Source organism: Monodon monoceros, unplaced genomic scaffold (assembly GCF_005190385.1).
Source record: "Monodon monoceros isolate NGI ecotype Baffin Bay Population unplaced genomic scaffold, NGI_Narwhal_1 Super_Scaffold_16, whole genome shotgun sequence".
NCBI lineage: Eukaryota > Metazoa > Chordata > Mammalia > Artiodactyla > Monodontidae > Monodon > Monodon monoceros.
This window is the reverse complement of record NW_021703772.1, coordinates 59,954,598-59,977,329: the sequence shown is the minus strand read 5'-3', so window position 1 is coordinate 59,977,329 and position 22,732 is coordinate 59,954,598. Positions and strand designations below refer to the sequence as shown.

The window sequence follows — 22,732 nt, the reverse complement described above, 5'->3', positions numbered from 1 at the left end:
TCTTCTTGTTTTTTATATCTTGAACTTTTCATTCTACTTTGAGATTTCTTTGACTTTGAATTCCCAACTCCTCTATTGAATTTTTATTTCTATTATAAATTTCCCAGGAACTTATTTTTTATTATTCCTTTTTTTTGTAGTATTCTGTTCTGGTTTCATCTTTTTTTTAAATCACTCAGAGGATAGTGATATTAGTTATTTTTTTAAAAATTAAAGTGCTTCAGCTCTCTGTACTGTTTCCTCTGAATTCCTTTTTTCTGTTTATCCCTCTTGGCTATTCATATAAAAGAATGAGGCACAAATAAATATATGGGAATATTCTCTGCTGAAAAGGTAATGTGAACGTGTCACTTTTTTCCATTCCAGATGCTAATGTGTGCCTAATTTTTGGTTAGTTATGTGTCAGCTACTTGCTTATTAGGGTCTGTTTGATTCAGAATAAGTCCCATATGTCTTCCGCTTTGGGGCCTCAGTTGTGCTGCAGCATGGTCTTTCTCGCACCTTTTTCTGCTTGTGTTTCTTGTGCTTTAGCATGCTTGTCTGCAGCTGCTTTCCATTACTTGTGGTCATCCATCACTGTATGGATCAAGGTTCACTGAGCTCTTCAGCACTCATCAGTGACTCATTCTGTGCTGGGGGACAGGCTTTGCTTAGGGACTCTGTGTCTGTCTGGTATAAAGAAAGGTTCATAATAACCCAGCAATTCCACTCCTGGGTATATACCCCAAAAGCTTGAAAAACAGGTATTTAAGCAAAAACTTATACATGAGTGTTCATAGAAACATTATTCACGGTAGCCAAAATCTAGAAACAACCCAGATGTTCATCGGCTGACGAATAGATCAACAGACATGTGGTACGTCCATACAATGGAATATTATTTGGCCATAAAGGGAATGAGGTATTGGCTCATGCTACAACATGGATGCTACAACACTGAAAACAATATGGTAAGTGAAAGAAACTAATCACAAAAGGCCACCCATTATGACTTAATGTATGTGAAAAGTCCAGAATGGACAAATACATAGGGACAAGAGATACATTAGTGGTTGCTTAGGAGTGTAATCAGTAAAGAGCCCGTGGTTTCATGAAAATACTCTAAAATTGACTGGTGGTGGTTGTACATACCTGTGAATGGAGGCATACCTTGTCTTATGGCGCTTCACTCCATTGTACTTTGCAGCATTATTGTAAAAAACTGAAGGTTTGTGGCAACCCTACGATGAGCAAGTGTGTTGGCATCATTTTACAAACAGCATTTGCTCACTTCATTTCTTTGTGTCCCATTTTGGTAATTGCAATACTTCAAACTTTTTCATTATCGTGTTTATTATAGCGATCAGTGATCTTTGATATTCTAATGGTTTTTTGTTTTATATTTTTAAATTAATGTTTATGTACATTTTTTTTAGACATAATACTGTTGCACACTTAATAGACTACAGGATAAGTGTAAACATAATTTTATAGGCACTGGGAAACCAGAAAACTCAAGTGACTCGTTTTATTGTGATATTTGCTTTACTGTGGTATCTGGACCTGAACTCACAATATCTCACAGGTATGCCTGTATGTTAAAAACCATTGAGTTGTATACTTTAAATGGGTGAATAGTATGGTATGTGAATTATATTTCCATAAAGCTGTTTAAAAAAAGAAAGGCTTGTAAGGGTTTTGAACAGACTGTTCCAGAAGCTTCTGTACAAGTGCTTAGCTATATCAGGCCCTCCTCACATCCAGGTCACATGACTGCATCTGCTCTTGTTACCGCTTTCCATGTTAAATGCTTGCTTTAATTTTCTTCAGTAGAGCTTTCATCCCCATCACTTACTCTAGACTTTTCAGGATCAAGGCCTGGATTTTTTTGCCCCCCACTCTTTTAGCTTGTTGAAATTATTGACTTTTTTTTTTATTTAACTTTTTATCCCTCTGCTAAAAATCCTGCGAAAGAATTGGTTTTTTCTGACTTACAAGTCTAGCTACTGTTTCAGATTTGGTGTTTGGTCTATATTCAGTAAATAACATAAGTGTTTACAGCCACATGTCTTATAAATTAAAACTTAAATGTCTTGGTTCATTCACTGTTAGCAGTTTTACAAACTGGACGTTTAAAAGCTGTTGACTAAGAAACTTCAGGAGCTATGGGTGAATTCAGGATTAGTAAATTTCCTGCCTTCAGAACTGTCATCAAGTTAGTAGTGGTTCATTTCCCGTGGACCTGAAAATCCACATATATTAGCCCAGGGAGCCTAGTGTTATGGGGAACAGGACTTTAGGGATGGCAGGTCTCAGATGACATTGAGAGGTGGTGATTTCATGCGCTGAGGAGAAAATTTTCAAAGTAATTGGCAAACTTCTCTTCCTCTGCCTTCCTGTTGACATTACTCCACACTGCCCTTCTCCTTCACAATCTCTTTCCTTTTCCTTGGTGTAGGCTTATGTTTCTATGATTCTTGATTTTTTTTTCTTCAAATAATATTTAGAGTTTTTCAATTTTCACATCTCTTTTGCAATATATTTGTCATCAGAGTGCCATTCTTCTTGTCTTAAATATATGCAGACCAAACGTGTCTGTCTGTCTCTCCGTTATTCCCTCTGTCCCTTTTTCCCAAAGAACTCAGGTTCTGTTATAATACCTGTTACAATTCTCTTGGAAAATCTTTTGACCACTTCAGAAATGTACTGGTTCCAGTTTATTGTATTTTTGGCTGCAAAGCAAAAGCAGTTACCTTTATTAATTTTTAACTATATTTCCATGGCTTAGATTACCCCTCCACCTCTAATGAGATGACACTTCTCAGAGTCACCCCTGGCCTTTCTTTTCCACTCTCTGCTTTTATCATACTAACCTATGGCTGGAAATCACTTCTTGTTTCCTACCTGCTGGATTGCTGTAGTGTTTCTGACCAAAAGGTTAAGGAAAATCAGAAAATATTTATTGAAGTGTACCTTTTTATCTTAGTATCTAATGTGTTGTTTACTTAATATTTATAGAACCACACTTGACTCATGTTACCAGTAAATGTGCAGCAGAGCATTAAATTAAAGGATGAATAATTAACAAATTGATGGATCTCAGAAAATACCCAGAGCCCTTCATTCATCTTACTAAAATAAATCTCTTCACGGGGCTTGAATTCATAGCCAAGAACAATTTCAAGCATAATGCTACATATATAAGTTCTTAATAAAGTGCTTGTATATTTTTATACTGTAGTTATCTAATTATAGACATCAGAGGCCAGTCTTCAAATGATATTTCAAAGCAGATTTGTATTTGAAAAATTAAAATAGCTATGAATTTCCATTGTGAGTGTAATAGATGTGCACATAAATATTTTTAGAGACTATATAAAAACTCAGCTGTAAGCCATTCAAATTGGCTTTTTAATATGTATCATTCCATACAGTTTTTATCTGTATATCTATACACATGTTAAAAGCAGGTTTGTATATCACAACCATGTTAATATTATAGATAGAATCAATTTAGATTTTGTGACAAGGGAAAATGGCTAAAGTAGATTAAAAGATAAGCTGTACGATAGCTCGGAAAACAAGTCCATGTTAACTGAAGGAAAACAATGAAGACAATCTAAATAAATTACTAAATTCAATCTACCATATGATTTGAGTTGGAAAATGACATAAGAACAATGTAAAGAACTGTGTCCTTTATAACTCACCAGAAAGTTGTCTGGGAGACTGTGCTGTGAAATTACTTGTAGATGAGACTCTAAAACACAATGAAATGGTTCTGTTTTTTTCCTCCCTGAAAATGGAAATTATACTTTTATTTCCATAATAGAGGTAATTGTGGAAAAAAATTAAGAAACTAAAACCCCAAAAGAAGAAAGTCACTCATAATTCCATTGACAATTATATTTCGTTAGACTTCTTTATAATTTTTGCAGAATTAGAATGTCATAAATGCTTCTCCATTTTTTTTTGCTACTTAACAATATTTTATGAGCCTCTCATGCCAGTACATACAGTTCTACCTAATATTTAGTGGCGAAATAGTATTCTGTTTTAGAATGTATGTTAGTTTACTTAAATAGCCCCCTATTGAGGTGGTAATCCAGTTTTAGCTGTTCTACACAGTACTGTGATGGATATTCTCATACGTACTTAGCATCCTTTTCGGATTATTTTCTCAGGATAAACGTTGTGTCAAAGGGTACATGCATGTTTCATCTGGTTGCCAAACTGCCTGCTAGAAAGGAATTACAAATTTATTGTTACATCCAAGATAAGCTAAGCCTATGCCCCATTGTGTGCTGTACTGCATCATTAGTGTGACTGCAATAATTACACAAAGCCACAGCATTGAAATTTGTATTACAGCGGAGTTCTTATGTCTTAGAATTCTACATGTTAGAGGGGTTAAGTCCAGCAGTGGTGGAAATGTTTACATTCGCAACTTGTATCACGTGGTATTCATTTTGGAAAGCAGAGCTTTTCAGCCAGCAGTTAAATGGTGACACAGCATGTGTTGGTATTTTGCTGTTTCTTGGACTTGGTGACAGGCTATGATCCTTTATTACCTTAGATGAGTGACCGAGGAGGTGGTGTTCCTCTGAGGAAAATTGACCGACTCTTCAACTACATGTATTCAACTGCACCCCGGCCTCGCGTTGAGACGTCCCGAGCAGTGCCCTTGGTATGTGATCAAGAAATTGTGAAGCAGATTTTTGTGACTTGTCATAAAATAATTTACCACATAAATCAGTTAAGCCATTGTGTAGGTTTCACCACAAGGACGAAATGAAGCTATTAAGGGGGAAAAGCCCCACTTTCCTCTAAATTTATAGTTTTTAAAATGCTCTTTTTTAAAATGATAAGAGCATAGGACAAGGAGTATGGTTTTAGAGTTCTTGTTGCAAGGACAAGGTTAATAGTGGTGTGTCAGTAGTTTCCACGTGGTAAACCACATTTTGATATACTATCTCTAATGTGAAGCCTAAATTACCAGCTTTACTAGTACTTGGTTTAATCTTCAGTGTTTGGGTTTTTTTTCCCCTCAAGTACTTGTAATTAGAAAGATTACATGTTTGAGACTGAGAAGTATGACTAGAGCTCTGATCAGTTTAATTGCCAGCCTGAAAATGGCTCAAATGATAATGGCGTTAATAGGTTTTTTAACTGATCATAGTCACCTATTTTCAGGTTTTAATAAGGTTAGCTTCTGAATGGACTCATTCATGGTCCTCCAACACCCAGAAGAGCACTTTGCCAAATCTCTTACCTGTAATTCTGGAAGAACTCTTGTTCTTCCGGGCTTTGAAGGTTCTCTGGCATATACACTGGAGTTACACTGTAATGTGATTAAAAACAGTATAAGATGGGTCTATTTTAGACTCTTTCCTAGGAAGTTACTAAAAGGACTTCATTCTAATTGCACAGCACATTCTACAACTGTAATACAGTTCATGTCTTACCAAACTTTTAAAATGATTGCCCTAGGAATGTGCTTTTCAAGTTGAGATATGGGTAGGCATCCATGTGCCGTGGGACAGAAAAGGTCAAATGAACACCAGTGTCTTCTTAGATCCTGATTTTACTCTAAGAAGTGGAGAAAAGGGATATGCTGCTTTTGTAGTGAACAAACATTGTAGAATTTTTGTGGAGAGCGGCATACTGTACTAGTCCAGACTCTGAGTCTAAACTGTCTGGTCCATTCTCAGCTCTACTACATTCTAGCTGTGTAGCCTTGGGAATATTTTTGACCTTTCAATACCATAGCTTCCCCAGCTTTAAATTTCGAATTATGGACTTCCCTGGTGGCCCAATAGTTAAGACTCCCTGCTTCCACTGCAGGGGGTACGGGTTTGATCCCTGATTGGGGAACTAAAATCCCACATGCAGCGTGGTGTGGCCAAAAAAAAAAAAAAAAAATCGAATTATTATAAAGATTGAGTTAATATATCTAAAATGCTTTTTATAGTACCTGGCACACAGTAAATGCCATGTAAGTGTTTGTTTAGGATGCAAAATTTACTTGAATTTTTAAGAAAACAGGAGGCTTGATGTGGTGCAGGCTGCCCCTACACCTACACAGTCTTACCGAGGGTAAGCCTATTGTTAAGCTTTTACATAGCCTCATTCCTGATGTCATGACCCCTTTGTAAGTGGACCCAGTAGGCAAGCACTGGCGCAGCTGGGGAAAGGCTGCTTGACCTCCACAGGAGTGGTCATCAGGTCATACCTGATTACTGAGAGCTTCCTCCACGTGATGCCTTCTGGTGGGCATCTACATGGATGGAATGTCTTCACGCTGTAAGCCTGTTCAGAGACGACTGTCCACATTTCCCTCTTCCAGACCTTCTCTGTTAATCCAGTTTTGTTCTTTCCGAGTCTCTGACCAGCCAGCCCATTTGCCACTGCCCATGGTCCATGTAGGTGTTCCACTTTGAATTCCACCCACTGGTAGGATTTGCTTTCACTCCTGTCTTTCAGGCCCGGCCCTGAGAGAGGCTGTAGTGAAAAGGCAGTCCACCTTGGCTGGTGTGGGACACTGTGTAGATCCAGCAGTGGACCAGGCCCGTGCTGTTTTACTTTTATGTTAACTACTTATAGGGGAAGCCTGATGGGTCCACAGGTGTGGTAGGTTCAGGGAGAGGCAGTGATAAAGTAGATCAGGTACCATGGGATCCTGAGCCACCTGCTCATGCAGTTTTCTTGGGGCCATTTCTAGAGCCACTTAATGTGTCAATCAGGGTCCCACCTGGAAAGAGATAATTATAATTCAAGGAAGGCTTATCTACGAAGAGACAAATTATAGAAATAGGGGTGGGATAGCACAGGAATCCTGGCTAGCAGCAGCAGAGCTGTCACCACCCTGACTCCAGGGGAGAAGGAGAAGTTAGCAGAACCCAGAAGGGAAAGTTGCAGAGCAGCTGCTTACTCCCCAGGGACCCAGCCTGCCCAGGGGAAGCAACCTCAGTGAGAAAGAAGCAGGGGATGAATACCCTGACTTGACTCCCTTGGAACTCCTACTGGGTTCCCCATTGGCTAGACCCACTGGAACCAGAGGGCACAGAAATCCACTGACATCTGTTCAGGTCAGCCTCCCAGGGCAAGGAGAAATGTGGAGAATGGATAGTTGATTTGGAGGGGTAAACAGAAACTCTGGTTTAAAAAAATCAAGTAATAAATGATAGAGGTAGATAAGGCCAGAGCCTGGATTTTTTAATAGAAGATTCCTGAATCCACATACACTCTTTACTGAAGTACTATATGGAATGTCATTGAACATCTGAGTTGGTGATAAGACCCTTTCTTACATTTATCCAAATGTTCTTCTTTGTATTAAAGAATTGGTAGGATTTATCCAGGTAAAGATGGCCATTCCAGATACTGGGAACAGAATGAACACAGATGTGAAAAATAACATGATTTGTTTGAGGGACTTAGGAGGAGATTTACTTCAGCTGGACTGGAAAGTGGGTGGACAGACCTGATCTTACAGTCTTGAAAGCTCTTTTTTAGAAGCTTGGATTTTTAGGCAGTGGGTCTGGATGATGGGGGTGGGGAGGGTTTTGGGGTGCTTCAAAGATTTTTAAGCAGGGTAAGTGACCTGTCAGTGAGAATTAAAAGAGAACTATTAGGGATCTCTTCAGGTTCGGAACACGGGCTGCAGTTCATGGTGTGAGGCCATGACATATATCTGTTAGGCTGCCACCAGGCTCTGTTAGGCTGCCACCAGGCTCTTTCTACCCTTGCTCCCGAGAGAGGCCATGTTTTATGTAGTATCACCGAAAGCAGTATTGGGATGCTCTGGAGCAGGGCAATAAAGAAGAGAACCATGCTTCTTCTAGACCCCCACAGGTCATTTTATACAAATAAGAAGAATGAGGAATTTTAAATGACCAGAGGGAAGCCGTCTAATGCAGTACTCAATTGGGCTGCAGCTTGATCATTTTTAATACTTAAGTATTAACTGATCTTCTAGATGTGGGCTCTGATAGCCCTGGGATACTCCAATAACGTCTATTTTAATTAGAGAAGTATTTCAGTGTGTGGCTTTCCTAATAGAATTTCATTTTTCTCATCAAACAGGCTGGTTTTGGTTACGGATTGCCCATATCACGCCTTTATGCACAGTACTTCCAAGGAGACCTAAAGCTGTATTCCCTAGAGGGCTATGGGACAGATGCAGTTATCTACATTAAGGTAATGACTATAGTCTTCTGGACTTAATGATACTTCTTTGATTATAAGATGCCAGCATTTAACTGTAATGAAATTTTCTTCTACCTCGTGCTATTAAAATATAAATGTTTTTATTACAAGGATCTTCTCTGCTTTGACAAATGATCTCTTTGACTGTGGGTAAGAAACGCTCGACTGTAATGATCAGGGCTTTGTTAATAGAAAAAAAACTGGGTTAAAGTGGGGCTTCAAAAACTTATGTTAAAATTAAATTTGTAAGATAAGACACATGAATTGACATTGATTCACCAGCCTTTTGATGTACTTGCTGAGGCCTTTCATTTGCATATGGGTCTGCAGATTGAAGTTTCAATTGTCTTTCTTGCAGAAGCTATACTTACAATACCTTGTTTTGGTTTCTTTAATCAAAGAAATAGCCAAGTGCATAATCCTTGTTGATTATTATGCATTTCCTTACAGTTGTCTTCTGATTTGACAGCAATTTTTATGTGGCTTTCCTTCATGAGTCTTTATGAAACATTCATCTTAGTTTTCAAAGAACCCCCCCCTCCCCGCCCATTTTTTGTGCTTTGTTAAAAGCAATACTTAGATTAAATTACAATGACAGATTTAAGTATATTAACAGATTTAGGAACAATTACAGGTGACTCTTGGTAAGCATATAGCTCACCTGGTGGAAACAGACTTGCCTGGGTTGTTCCATGTGTTTATCTGACAAATCAGTATAAATTACAGGGATAGAAAGCCCTGGATTAGTTCAGCAGTGGGCTGTTGGTACCTAATTTTTTAGCGATACTAGTTTCTTGTTCTGGCCACTAGATGGCACCTATTTTATAGGAAATGCTAAAGACTTTACATTAGAAAAAGTAAAAATTGTCTGAAAAGGTTAAGTTCTTTCAAGACAATTTTCTTTTTTTAAACCATCTCAATTGTGAGGAACTTAAAAACATTGCCTTCATGATGCCCTTTATATCATCAAATGTAACATTTTTGTTTGAGTCTATAGATCAAGGAGTTCCAGCATAAAGAGAATATGATGTATAGGTGAAAGGTTTCTAGCTCCATTTTGGAAAAAAATAGAATACATGAAGTCTTATAGAATAATTAAGGTCCTTCCTTCCTATTATTGGAATGAAACTTCCAGTTCAATATTTTCTACATCTTGGGGAATACCTGTGGCTTAAGGTTGAAATCCTACCAAAATATCCTAATTTGAAGATAATGAGGAACATAGTTTATCTCAATGATACACGGGAAGCTGAAATAGAACGGTGAATTAATTGTGATAATATGGTGGAAACATGAAATTACAATCAGCCCTCTGTATCCCCGGGTTCCATATCCATAGATCCGAACACGACTAAAAAATATTTGAGGAAAAAAGAAATTCCAGAAAGTTGCAAAAAGCAGAACTTGAATTTGCTGCACATCAGCAACTATTTACATAATATCTACGTCATATTTGTATAGCGTTTACGTTGTATTAGCTATTATAATTAATCTAGAGATGATTTAAAGTATACAGGAGGTTATGTAAAGATTATACATAGATACTACAGCATTTTATATAAGCGACTTGAGCATGGGCAGACTTTGGTATGCATGCGGGGGTGGGGGGGTGATAACAGAGGGTCAGCTATGCATGATGCAGAAATCATATACAGAAATCATGCTATAACTAAAATTAGTGACTTTAATGTAGGAGAAGACACAGGATCAAACCCAGATTTCATTAAATGATTGTACAATTACATAAGGTACATATGTGAATTTTTATGCTTTTACACTTAACTGACTTTTTCAGTTAACCAACTTCTGTTTGTCATGTTTTATAAGAATGTCTATCACACGTGTGTCAAACTTCAATCCAGCAGCTCCCAGGCTGGCTGGAGAATTACCGCAAGCAATAAACTCAACATGCACATCAAGCAGTTGCCTTGGGCTTAGTAAATAACACGTTTCAAAGATGTGCTCTATTTTAAAATGTATGTAGATGGTCTTATGTTTGATAAAATACAAATCCAATGAAGTATTGTTTAATTTGTAGTAACCTTTTGGCCACTGTAGATTTTCTCAAATAATGCATTCCAAAAAAATGCCTGATTTAGGTCCTGCTTTGACTTTCAGGCTCTGTCAACAGAATCAATAGAAAGACTCCCGGTATATAACAAAGCTGCCTGGAAGCATTACAACACCAACCACGAGGCTGACGACTGGTGTGTTCCCAGCAGAGAACCGAAAGACATGACGACATTCCGCAGTGCCTAGACACACTTGGGACCCCTGGAAAATCCAGATGTGTTTTTTAATTAAATTTGGAAGGGATGGTGTTCAGAACTACACTATACCAAATACTTCATGTGTCGTTTTCACAGTTAACTATTTGGGTAGATAGAATAAGTGGTAAGCTAAATTCCTTTTATGCCCATTAAATCTCCTAAAGGATGAAGTTGTACCTATTTTACACTTAAATTTTCACAGTTAATTGAACATTTTTAAACAACTGTAGTTCTGGTCAACTTTCTCTTTACAGTAGACTTCAGAAGCGTAGAAGTCTTTGGGTTTCTACAGGAAGCTGTGTAGTTTTGTAGTTTTTTAAGAAATACTTTTATGTCTGCTAGAAACATTTCCTTAATATCGATTAGCCAGTTAGCCATCTTTCTGTTTTAGAGGAGTTCTGCCAGCCTTTATTTAGTAATGACAGATGTAATAAGATGATTTACAGATTTACACGACTGACTACAATTAAAGTGGTAAACAGTTGCCCTGTTAAGTGTAGAACCAGCCACCTTTCAGCATCTACATGCATTGTCTTCACTCTGAAGTTAATTTATCATGTTTTAATTTTATTGCAAAGGATTGTAATGACTGATTTCCTATGGAACTAAACCAAGATCATGGGCAGTCTACTTTGAATATGCTTACGATTAATGCAATGGGAAATTTTTATACTAAAACCGAACAGCTGCTAAAATTCTAAATTGAATTTAAGAAATTGAGGGCAGAACAGTGAGTCGCAAAAACTGTACTAAAGATTGTTGCGATTACCTGGGGGCGCTTTTGAGAAAGTTTTCCTGAGTCCTACTCCAGACATTCAGAATCAGACTCTGCGGCTGGAGTCCAGGAATCGCAGTTTTTATAACACTTCCTAGACCAGTCTGATGCCTCACCTAGTTAGGAAGCCACGCTTTTAAAGTGAGTAATGATGATACCACATTTGCTAACATAACAGATCTTTATATTTTGGTTTTCACCTATTGAAAGGTCAGACTTCTAGACTCTGGTGCAATTAGAAGCATAATTGGAAGCAAGAGACAAGTTGGCTACAGAAGAAGAGTCAGGTAACCAAAGGATTAGAACCGTAAATGCACAGGTATTGAGAAAAAACATGTTATGAAAAATATCTATACTTTATCAGGAAAAAGTCACCTTGGGCTTATCACATTCAAATGTTTACATTCGAATGTTAATTTGTAGTGTACAAATTTTTGGTATATTCAGTATATTATAACTCTGTTAGGCTTTAAGACAGAGATACCAAACAGGTGGTATCATCTTCGTTTTTGAGACTCAGAGTATAGCCCAAAGCTGTCCAGAATTGGCGTGAGGGCTCAAGCTGTATCTGCTGATCACTGTCAGCCGCCTGGTCTAAGAGACCATGAAAGTCAGGAGACTAAGTTGTTAGTCTTACCTCATCTTTTAAGGTGACAGGGAAGTACACTGAAAATAAATTTTAAAGTAAGATTTTAAATGTTTAAAGAACAGCTTTACTACTTAAATGGGGAGCTTTATCTGGTAAATACATTGAGTTGAAACAGCTCATTCTCAAAAGGATTATGTAAGCTTAACAGTGCTATACAAATTTGTAAATTGGAAGGGATGTTAAAGGGCCGTTAGCCCAGGACTCTCACATAAGAAATGAGGATCCTGAAACCCGGGGTGTGTGGTGTTTGCCCAGGGCTGATTAGCTGATGTGACCAAATGTTGGAAAAAGATCTTTTACCTATTACTCCTTAATTATGGATTTTATGATAAACAATAGGATATGCTAGTGGATGATTTATATTAGTTCAATGTGTCACAGTTTTTTTAGCTTAAAATTACACTTTTCTTATAATGATGAAATAGTTTCGAATCCTTTGAATCAAAGTATTCACTTTCTTTCCTAAATGAGACATTTGTACAACTGACATAAATTTGATATTTTTACTTATGATCCACGCACACACACACAAAATTAAAGTTTCTCTCTTTATTTAAGAGCTAAGAAATTGTATTTTCAAAGGAAGAATGAAATCTTTTCCTTTAGCTTCTTTTTAAGGTATAATGGCTTTTTCACTTTGTTACTGTGGTAAGGGACACAAAGTTACATACAGAAATATTTGGGGGAATGCTTTCTCTTAGTTGGTTTTAAATTATTGTGCTACTTGGAAAGTTTTTAGATTCTTATACTATTTTCCCCCACCAGCATTTAATATGATGCCATGTAGATTTTTTAAATATACTGAAAGATAAGAGATGGATACTAAGTGATTTTTGTAACCTGGGCATTTAATGAATATGCCAACATTTTTTTAGGAAGAATCACAAAAAGTATTCTGCCCTGTACTTAAAGTACTAGCTGGCTTTAGATGTCTTCATACTTAATGGTAATCACTTCCTTGCACTGTGAAGTTGTTACATGAAGATGCTGAAGTGGCAGTCTACCCTATTATTTTATAAAATGTTTTGTGTATGGCAATAAACTGAAAACATGGATCAACTCTTATTCTGAAAATAAATTGACCAATTGTTTTTTAAAATAAAGGTCTCTTTCATCATCAAGGGTCAGCTTTCTGTAAACATTCAAAAAGTCGAAGCTATGTGGCTCACAGTGCACCTCACTATGCTTGGTAGAGCAAGTGTTTAGATTTCCAACGTGTATATTCTAATCGCCAAAGCAGGCAGTCGTTTGTATGGTTTGAGTTATGCTAGATTTTCATTATCCAAACAGCCACAGATGACTGACTTACTGCATAAATGAACATCTTCTCTTATGTGATTTTCAAGAGGTTATGTTAGTATACTCTTTGAATAACTTTTCACAATATAAGTAAGATAGGAAAAGCCTTAATTTAACCAGCATTACTGTGTGCTTGTACCAGCCGAAAGTCAAAATTAAACTCCTCTAGTCAAAGACAGGTTCCTGTCCTGATCCTGATGAATGGGATATGACCATCAATCTTCCCTTCATTATTAAAGCCAACAAGTTCCATAAAAGGACTGCATAGGTAAAGAACCAGGGAAACAGACTACTAGTGTTAGGGTCCCTTTGTGGCCTTGTGAACAGCCAATCAGAAAGGAAGCCAAAAAAAAAAAAAAAATCAACCAATTCGTTTGCATCTTCAGTTGCTGTGCCATAAATGTGAAGTTTTAAACAGATGAGTAATCAGGGTTGAGTTAAGCTGGTTTGCAAATACTGTATATGATTAACTTCTGGCCCCCAAAATTAAATTTTCTTATAGTCAAACTGAATGCACTTGAAAAAATGTGGCGTGAAGTATTTTATGTATGGCAAAAAAGAACGCACTGCTGGTTTGCTTAGTCCTGGCATTCTTAAATTACTGCACCTTTTGTTCTGTTTACACGTTTGGAAATAATTAGGTATATACTACCCACTCTTCACGTTTCTTCAGCAGTCACTAACCATAGGCTTTTAATAGCGAGAGACAAGACTGCCAGCCTTTTCAAATTTATGACATGAGATGACCATAAAATTGGGTGGCCATGAGATTCTATATTATTATAGATATAAAACCATTTGGGGGAAGGAGGATCAAGATGGTGGAGTAGGAGGATGTGGAGCTCACCTACCGCCATAAACACATCAAAAATACACCTGCAGGTGGAACAATTCACACATAAAACCAACTGGAAACTGGCAGAAGATCTCTTACACAACTAAAGCTGCCGAAAAGATTTTCCATGTAATTGGGTAGGACCAAACACATAAAAAAAAGGCATCAGGATGGGACCAGCACCCCTGGGAGGGATCTGTGAAGGAGGAAAGGTCCCCATGGGCAGGCTCTCATTCTGGGGAGCCCCCTTGCCTTCTAGGAGGTCTGCTGGGAGAGGCTGGAGTGGCCTGGACTCTGATTGCAGGGAGTGTGTGCATGCTGACTTGCCTAGCGATCAGGGTGGAGGGAGACCAGTACTGACAGCTGCCACCTCCTGCCCTTCCCAGTCCCAAAGGCATGCAGAGCAGGGCTGCTAGAACGCACAGTGGAAAGATGCTGAATCTCAGGCAGATAGGCCCTGGGATAGGACTCTGTCTAACTGCATGGAGATAGCTTGGAGGGCCTGGGGTGTGGTCTAGGCCAAATCTCAGAGCTCATTGTCAGCATGTGAACAGCGGGGCACAGGTCCAGCATCGCAATCCACTGCCAGCACACACACACAGTGGTGCCACAGAGACGCATCTCTCTGTGCAGACAGTCCCTGGGGAGGAATACACAGCAGTTTGTTTCCCCGTGGGAGCTCTCCAGTTCCACCCACCCCACACTGTAACCTGGGGCCAGATCTAGGGCGGACAGGTCCTGGGAGAGGCCTGTCATGGAGGCAGCCCAAGTCCCGGGCAGCAGCACAAACACCTCCATTCCTGCAGCCACAGCACCAGCCCACCCCACACTACAGCCTAGTACTAGGTCTGGGATGAACGTAACGGAGAAAGCGACGTGACCTTGGGCTGCTTCCAGGCAGAACTGAACGTACCTGCATGGGCAGCACATAGGTTTGCTGTGACCACAGGGGCCTCACTTGCTTCAGCAATCATCTCCTTTGAGACACAGCACACACTTCAGGGTGATGAAGCCTTATCAAACCTGACCCTCAAGGCTTCTACTCCCAACAACCAAGCAGCAAACCCGATCCCTGACAGGGATACGACAGCCACAGAGCAAAGAGTAGGCCCAGTGAAGGCTCTGGACACCACAACACCAATCACACCCACTATCAAGGGAATAATGGCCTTAAGGAAATATGTGGCTGGCCTCCATACCAAAACCAGCCCTTGCACCAAAAATACTGGACTCACAGTCTTACCCAGGGATGTTCCCACATAAAAACACCCTTCCAGACCACAGTAGATAACTTTCTCTGTCTCTGATTTTAGGAGAAACAGTTAAGTAAATGAAAAAGAGGAACTACTCCCAATTAAAAGAACACGAGAAATCCCCTGAAAGAATTAATGAAACAGACTTCAGTCTACTAGACCCTGAGTTCGAAAAGGAGGTAATAAAAATGCTAAAGGAATTAAGAAAGAGTATCGATAGAAATGCAGATCACTGTAACATGGAACTAGAAACTCTAGAGAGGAGCCAATCAAAATTAGACAATTCAATCACCGAGATAAAAACCAATCTAGAAGCAATGAATAGCAGACTAACACAGGATGAATAAGTGATCTGGAAGATAAAATAATGGAAATCACCCCATCAGAACAGCAGACAGAAAGACCAATGGGAAAAAAAATGAAAGCAACAGACAAGATCTATGGGATAATATAAAGCGTGCCAACCTACACATAATAGGGGTTCCACAAGGAGAAGTTAGAGAGGAGGGGATCAAAAATGTATTTGAAGAAATTAGGTTTGGGAAGTTTTCAGCCATAAATAAGGAAACAGATATCCAGGTACAGGAAGCACAGAGGGTCCCAAACAAGATGAACCCAAGCAGACCTACACCAAGACATACCATAATTACAATGGCAAAAGTTAAAGATAAAAGAGGATTCTAAAGGCAGCAAGAGAAAAAGTCAGTTACAAGAGAACCCCCATAAGGCTATCAGCTTATTTCCTTGCAGAAACTTTGTAGGGCAGAAGGGAGTGGCATGATATATTCAAAGTCCTGAAAGGGAAAAACCTGCAACCTAGTATACTCTACCCAGCAAGATTTTCATTTAGAGTAGAATGAGAAAAAGAATTTCTCAGACAAGCAAAAACTAAGAATACAGCAATACCAAATCTACCCTGAAAGAAATCTTGAAAGGTCTTCTCTAAATACAAAAGTAAGAATCTATAGGAAAGGAAAAATCACAGTAGGAAAGGTAAATATATCAAAGGATCGAAGGTCACTTAAGTAAACCAGTACACAGACTACAAAACAATCAAATTTTGTAAAAGTGGTAACTACAATTAACAGCAAAAGGATAAACGTGAAGATGTCCTATTTTACATCCAAATCACAAAATGTGGGGGAGGGGAGTAGAAAAGAAAGATCTTTTATAGAATGTGTTTGAACTTATATGACTATCAGTCTAAAGCAAGAAGATAAAACCAGGGTAACCACAAATCAAAAACATACAATAGATTCACAAAAACTAAAAAGAAAGGAACTCAAGCACAATAGAAAAGAAAACCATCAAACCACAGAAGGAAAAAACAAAGAGAAGAAATGAACAAAGAACTACAAAACTCAACTGGAAAACCAGATCTAAAATGGCAATAAGTACATACCTATCAATAATTACTTTAAATGTCAGTGAATTAATGTTCCAATCAAAAGAGTGGCTGATTAGATTTTAAAAAGACCTTCCAGGCTTCCCTGGTGGCACAGTGGTTGAGAATCTGCCTGTTAATGCAGGGGACACGGGTTCGAGCCCTGGTCTGGGAAGATCCCACGTGCCGCAGAGCAGCTAGGCCCGTGCGCCACAACTACTGAGCCTGCGCGTCTGGAGCCTGTGCTCTGCAAAAAAGAGAGGCCACAATAGTGAGAGGCCCATGCACCACGATGAAGAGTGGCCCCCGCTTGCCACAACTAGAGAAAGCCCTCACACAGAAATGAAGATCCAACACAGCAAAAATAAATTAATTAATAAACTCCTACCCCCAACATCTTAAAAAAAAAAAAAAAGACCTTTCAGTACGCTGCCTACAAGAGACTCACTTCAGGGCACAAAACACATAGATTGAAATTGAGAGGATGGAAAAAGATATTTCACACAAATGGAAATGACAAGAAAGCAAGGGTAGCAATACCCATATCAGGCAAAATACACTTTAAAACAAAGTCCATAAGGACAAAGAAGGACATTATATAATGATAAAGGGATCAACACAAGAGGATATTACACTCAACATATATGCAATATAGGAGCACCTAAATGTATAAAACAAATACTAACAGACACAAAGGGAGAAACTGACAGGAATACATAGCAGGAGACTAACACCCCACTAACATCAATGGACAGATCTTCCAGACAGAAAAATCAATAAGGCAAGAAAGGTCCTAAATGACACATTAGACCAGTTGCACTTAACTGATATCTACAGGACACTACATCCAAAAACAAAAGACAGAATACACATTCTTTTCAAGTGCGCATGGAACAATCTCTAGGATAAACCACATACTAGGTCAGAAAACAAGCCTCAACAAATTTAAGAGGCTAGAAATTACTTCAAGCATTTTTTCTGACCACAGTGCTATGAAAGTAGAAATCGGCCACAGAAAGAAACATGGGGGGTAAAAAAAAGAACACACAGAGACTAAATAACTTGCTACTAAAAAAAAAAAAACCAGTGAGTCAATGATGAAATCAAGGAGGAAATCAGAAAATACCAAGACAAATGACGATGAAAACACAACCTCACAAAACCTATGGGATGAAGTAAAAACAGTTCTTAACGGGAAATTCATAGCAATAGAAGCTTTTCTCAAGAAACAAGAAAAATCTCAAACAACCTAAACTACCACGTAGAAGATTAGGAAAAGAAGAACAAACAAAACCCAAAGTCAACAGAAGGAAGGAAATGAAGATTGGAGAGGAAATAAAATAGAGAATTAAAAAAAAAAAGAAAAACGAAGCTTTTTTTTTTTTTAAAGATAAATAAAATTGACAAAAATCTAGCAAGGATCATCAAGAAGAAAACAGGACCCAAATAAACAAAATAAGAAATGAAAGAGGAGAAACAACCAATACCACAGAAATACAAAAAATCATGAGAATACTATGAACAGTTATATGCCAAATTGGACAGACTAGGAGAAATGGACAAATTTCTACAAACAACCTGCCAAAACTAAGTGAAGAAGAAACATGATTTGAACAGACTGATCACTAGAAGTGAAATAGAATCTATAATAAAAAAATAACTAACTGCAAACAAAAGTCCAGGACGAGACAGTTTCACTGGGGAATTCTACAAAACAAAAGAAATTATTCCAATCCTTCTCAAACTATTCCAAAAGACGGAAGAGGGAACACTCCCAAAATTCATTCTATGAAGCCACCATCACTCTGATACCAAAACCAGCCAAAGACACTAAAAAAGAGAAAACTACAGGCCAATATCTTTGATGATCATTGATGCAAAAATCTTCAACAAAATATTAGCAAACCAAATCCAATACATAAAAAGGATCATACACCATGATCAAATTAGACTCATTCCAGGGTCTCAAGGATGGTTCAACATATGTACACCACATTAACTAAAGAAAAGTCAAAAACCACATGATCAGAGGAGCTTCAAGATGGCGGAAGAGTAAGACGCAGAGATCACCTTCCTCCTCACAAATACATCAGAAATACATCTACATGTGGAACAACTCCTACAGAACACCTACTGAATGCTGGCAGAAGACCTCAGACCTGCCGAAAGGCAAGAAACTCCCCACGTACCTGGGTAGGGCAAAAGAAAAAATAAACAGACAAAAGAATAGGGACGGGACCTGCACCAGTGGGAGGGAGCTGTGAAGGAGGAAACGTTTCCACACGCTAGAAGCCCCTTGCCGGGCGGGGACTGCCGGTGGCAGAGGGGGGAGCTTCAGAGCCGCAGAGGAGAGCGCAGCAACAGGGGTGCAGAGGGCAAAGCGGAGAGATCCCCGCACAGAGGATCTGTGCCGACCAGCACTCACCAGCCCGAGAGGCTTGTCTGCTCACCCGCCGGGGCAGGCTGGGGCTGGGAGCTGAGGCTTGGGCTTCAGAGCTTAGATCCCAGGGAGAGGACTGGGGTTGGCGGCGTGAACACAGCCTGAAGGGACTAGTGCGCCACAGCTAGCCAGGAGGGAATCTGGGAAAAAGTCTGGAGCTGCCAAAGAGACAAGAGACTTTTTCTTGCCTCTTTGTTTCCTCGTACGAGAGAAGAGGGGATTAAGAGCGCCGCTTAAAAGAGCTCCAGTATAACTGATTCACTTTGTTATAAAGCAGAAACTAACACAACATTGTAAAGCAATTATACGCCAATAAAGATGTGGGAAAAAAAAAAAAAAAAGGCACTCCAGAGACGGGAACAAGCCGTGGCTATCAGCGCAGACACCAGAGACGGGCATGGGACCCTAGGGCTGCTGCTGCCGTCACCAAGAAGCCTGTGTGCAAGCACAGGTCACTATCCACACCTCCCCTCCCGGGAGCCTGTGAAGCCCGCCACTGCCAGGGTCCTGTGATCCAGGGACAACTTCCCCGGGAGAACGCATGGCACACCTCAGGCTGGTGCAATGTCTCATCGGCCTCTGCCACCGCAGGCTCGTCCAGCATCCGTACCCCACCCTCCCCCCGGCCTGAGTGAGCCAGAGCCCCCGAATCACCTACTCCTTTAACCCCATTCTGTCTGAGCGAAGAACAGATGCCCTCAGGCGACCTACACGCAGAGGCGGGTGCAAATCCAAAGCTGAACCCCGGGAGATGTGCGAACAAGGAAGAGAAAGGGAAATCTCTCCCAGCAGCCTCAGGAGTAGCGGATTAAATCTCCACAATCAACTTGATATACCCTGCATCTGTGGAATACCTGAATAGAAAATGAATCATCCCAAATTAAGGAGGTGGACTTTGGGAGCAACGATATATATTTTTTTCCTTTTTCTCTTTTTGAGAGTGTGTATGTGTATGCTTCTGTGTGTGATTTTGTCTGTATAGCTTTGCTTTTACCATTTGTCCTAGGGTTCTGTCTGTCCGTTTTTTTTTTTTTAATTACTTAAATTTTTTTTCTTAATAATTATTTTTTATTTTAATAACTCTATTTTATTTTACTTTATTTTATTTTATCTTCATCTTTCTTTCTTTTTCTCCCTTTTATTCTGAGCCGTGTAGGGGACAGGCTCATGGTGCTTCAGCCAGGCATCAGGGCTGTGCCACTGAGGTGAGAGAGCCAAGTTCAAAGACACTGGTCCACAAGAGACCTCCCAGCTCCACGTAATATCAAATGGCGAAAATCTCCCAGAGATCTCCATCTCAACGTCAAGACCCAGCTCCACTTAACGACCAGCAAGCTACAATGCTGGGCACCCTATGCCAAACAACTAGAAAGACAGGAACACAACCCCACCCATTAGCAGAGAGTCTGCCTAAAATCATAATAAGGTCAAAGACAGCCCAAAACACACCACTGGACACGGTCCTGCCCACCAGAAAGACAAGATCCAGCCTCATCCACCAGAACACAGACAACAGTCCCCTCCACCAGGAAGCCTACACAACCCACTGAACCAACCTTAGCCACTGGAGGCAGACAACAAAAACAACGGGAACTATGAACAAGCAGCCTGTGAAAAGGAGGCCCCAAACACAGTAAGTTAAGCAAAATGAGAAGACACAGAAACACACAGCAGATGAAGGAGCAAGATAAAAACCCACCAGACCTAACAAATGAAGAGGAAATAGGCAGTCTACCTGAAAAAGAATTCAGAATAATGATAGTAAAGATGGTCCAAAATCTTGGAAATAGAATGGAGAAAATACAAGAAACGTTTAACAAGGAACTAGAAGAACTAAACAGCAAACAAACAGAGATGAACAACACAGTAAATGAAATTTTAAAATTCTCTAGAAGGAATCAATAGCACAATAACTGAGGCAGAAGAACGGATAAGTGACCTGGAAGATAAAATAGTGGAAATAACTACTGCAGAGCAGAATAAAGAAAAAAGGATGAAAAGAATTGAGGACAATCTCAGAGACCTCTGGGATGACATTAAACGCACCAACATTCGAATTATAGGGGTCCCAGAGGAAGAGAAAAAGAAAGGGACTGAGAAAATATTTGAAGAGATTACAGTTGAAAACTTCCCTAATATGGGAAAGGAAACACTTAATCAAGTCCAGGAAGCACAGAGAGTCCCATACAGGATAAATCCAAGGAGAAACACACCAAGACACATATTAATCAAACTATCAAAAATTAAATACAAAGAACAAATATTAAAAGCAGCAAAGGAAAAACAACAAGTAACACATAAGGGAATCCCCATAAGGTTAACAGCTGATCTTTCAGCAGAAACTCTTCAAGCCAGAAGGGAGTGGCAGCACATATTGAAAGTGATGAAAAAGAAAAACCTACAGCCAAGATTACTCTACTCAGCAAGGATCTCATTCAGATTTGATAGAGAAATTAAAACATTTACAGACAAGCAAAAGCTAAGAGTATTCAGCACCACCAAACCAGCTTTACAACAAATGCTAAAGGAACTTCTCTAGGCAGGAAACACAGGAGAAGGAAAAGACCTACAATAACAAACCCAAAACAATTAAGAAAACCGTAATAGGAACATACATATCGATAATTACCATAAATGTAAATGGATTAAATGCTCCAACCAAAAGACATAGACTGGCTGAATGGATACAAAAACAAGACCCGTATATATGCTGTCTACAAGAGACCCACTTCAGACCTAGGGACACATACAGACCGAAAGTGAGGGGATGGAAAGTGACATTCCATGCAAATGGAAATCAAAAGAAAGCTAGAGTAGCAATTCTCATATCAGACAAAATAGACTTTAAAACAAACACTATTACAAAAGACAAAGAAGGACACTACATAATGATCAAGGGATCAATCCAAGAAGAAGATATAACAAGTGTAAATATTTATGCACCCAACATAGGAGCACCTCAATACATAAGGCAAATACTAACAGCCATAAAAGGGGAAATCAACAGTAACACAATCATAGCACGGGACTTTAACACCCCACTTTCACCAATGTACAGATCATACAAAATGAAAATAAGGAACCACAAGCTTTAAATGATACATTAAACAAAATAGACTTAATTAATATTTATAGAACATTCCATCCGAAAACAACAGAATACACTTTCTTCTCAAGTGTTCATGGAACATTCTCCAGGATAGATCATATCTTGGGTCACAAATCAAGCCTTGGTAAATTTAAGAAAATTGAAATCATAACAAGTATCTTTTCCGACCACAATGCTATGAGACTAGATATCAAGTACAGGAAAAAATCTGCAAGAAATACAAACACATGGAGGCTAAACAACACACTTACTTAATTACCAAAAGATCACTGAAGAAATCAAAGAGGAAATCAAAAAATACGTAGAAACAATGACAATGAAAACACAATGACCCAAAACCTATGGGATGCAGCAAAAGCAGTTCTAAGAAGGAAGTTTATAGCTATACAACCCTACCTTAAGAAACAAGAAACATCTCAAATAAACAACCTAACCTTACACCTAAAGCAATTAGAGAAAGAAGAACAAAAAGCCCCCAAAGTTAGCAGAAGGAAAGAAATCATAAAGATCAGATCAGAAATAAATGAAAAA

The 22,732-nt window shown here is 39.1% G+C and overlaps 1 protein-coding gene across 2 annotated transcripts in view; it reads left to right on the top strand.

Annotated features, from left to right (window-relative positions):
- Positions 1–13,002, top strand: part of PDK1 (pyruvate dehydrogenase kinase 1) — a 37,820-nt gene extending 24,818 nt beyond the window's left edge. For both annotated transcript variants that reach the window (XM_029226040.1, XM_029226041.1), the window contains 3 exons: positions 4,556–4,666; positions 8,065–8,178; positions 10,306–13,002. In XM_029226040.1, the coding sequence (XP_029081873.1) occupies positions 4,556–4,666; positions 8,065–8,178; positions 10,306–10,446 (366 nt within the window). In that variant the 3' untranslated portion in view covers positions 10,447–13,002. The remainder of the gene's footprint in view (positions 1–4,555; positions 4,667–8,064; positions 8,179–10,305) is intronic.
- Positions 13,003–22,732: the final 9,730 nt, after the last annotated feature.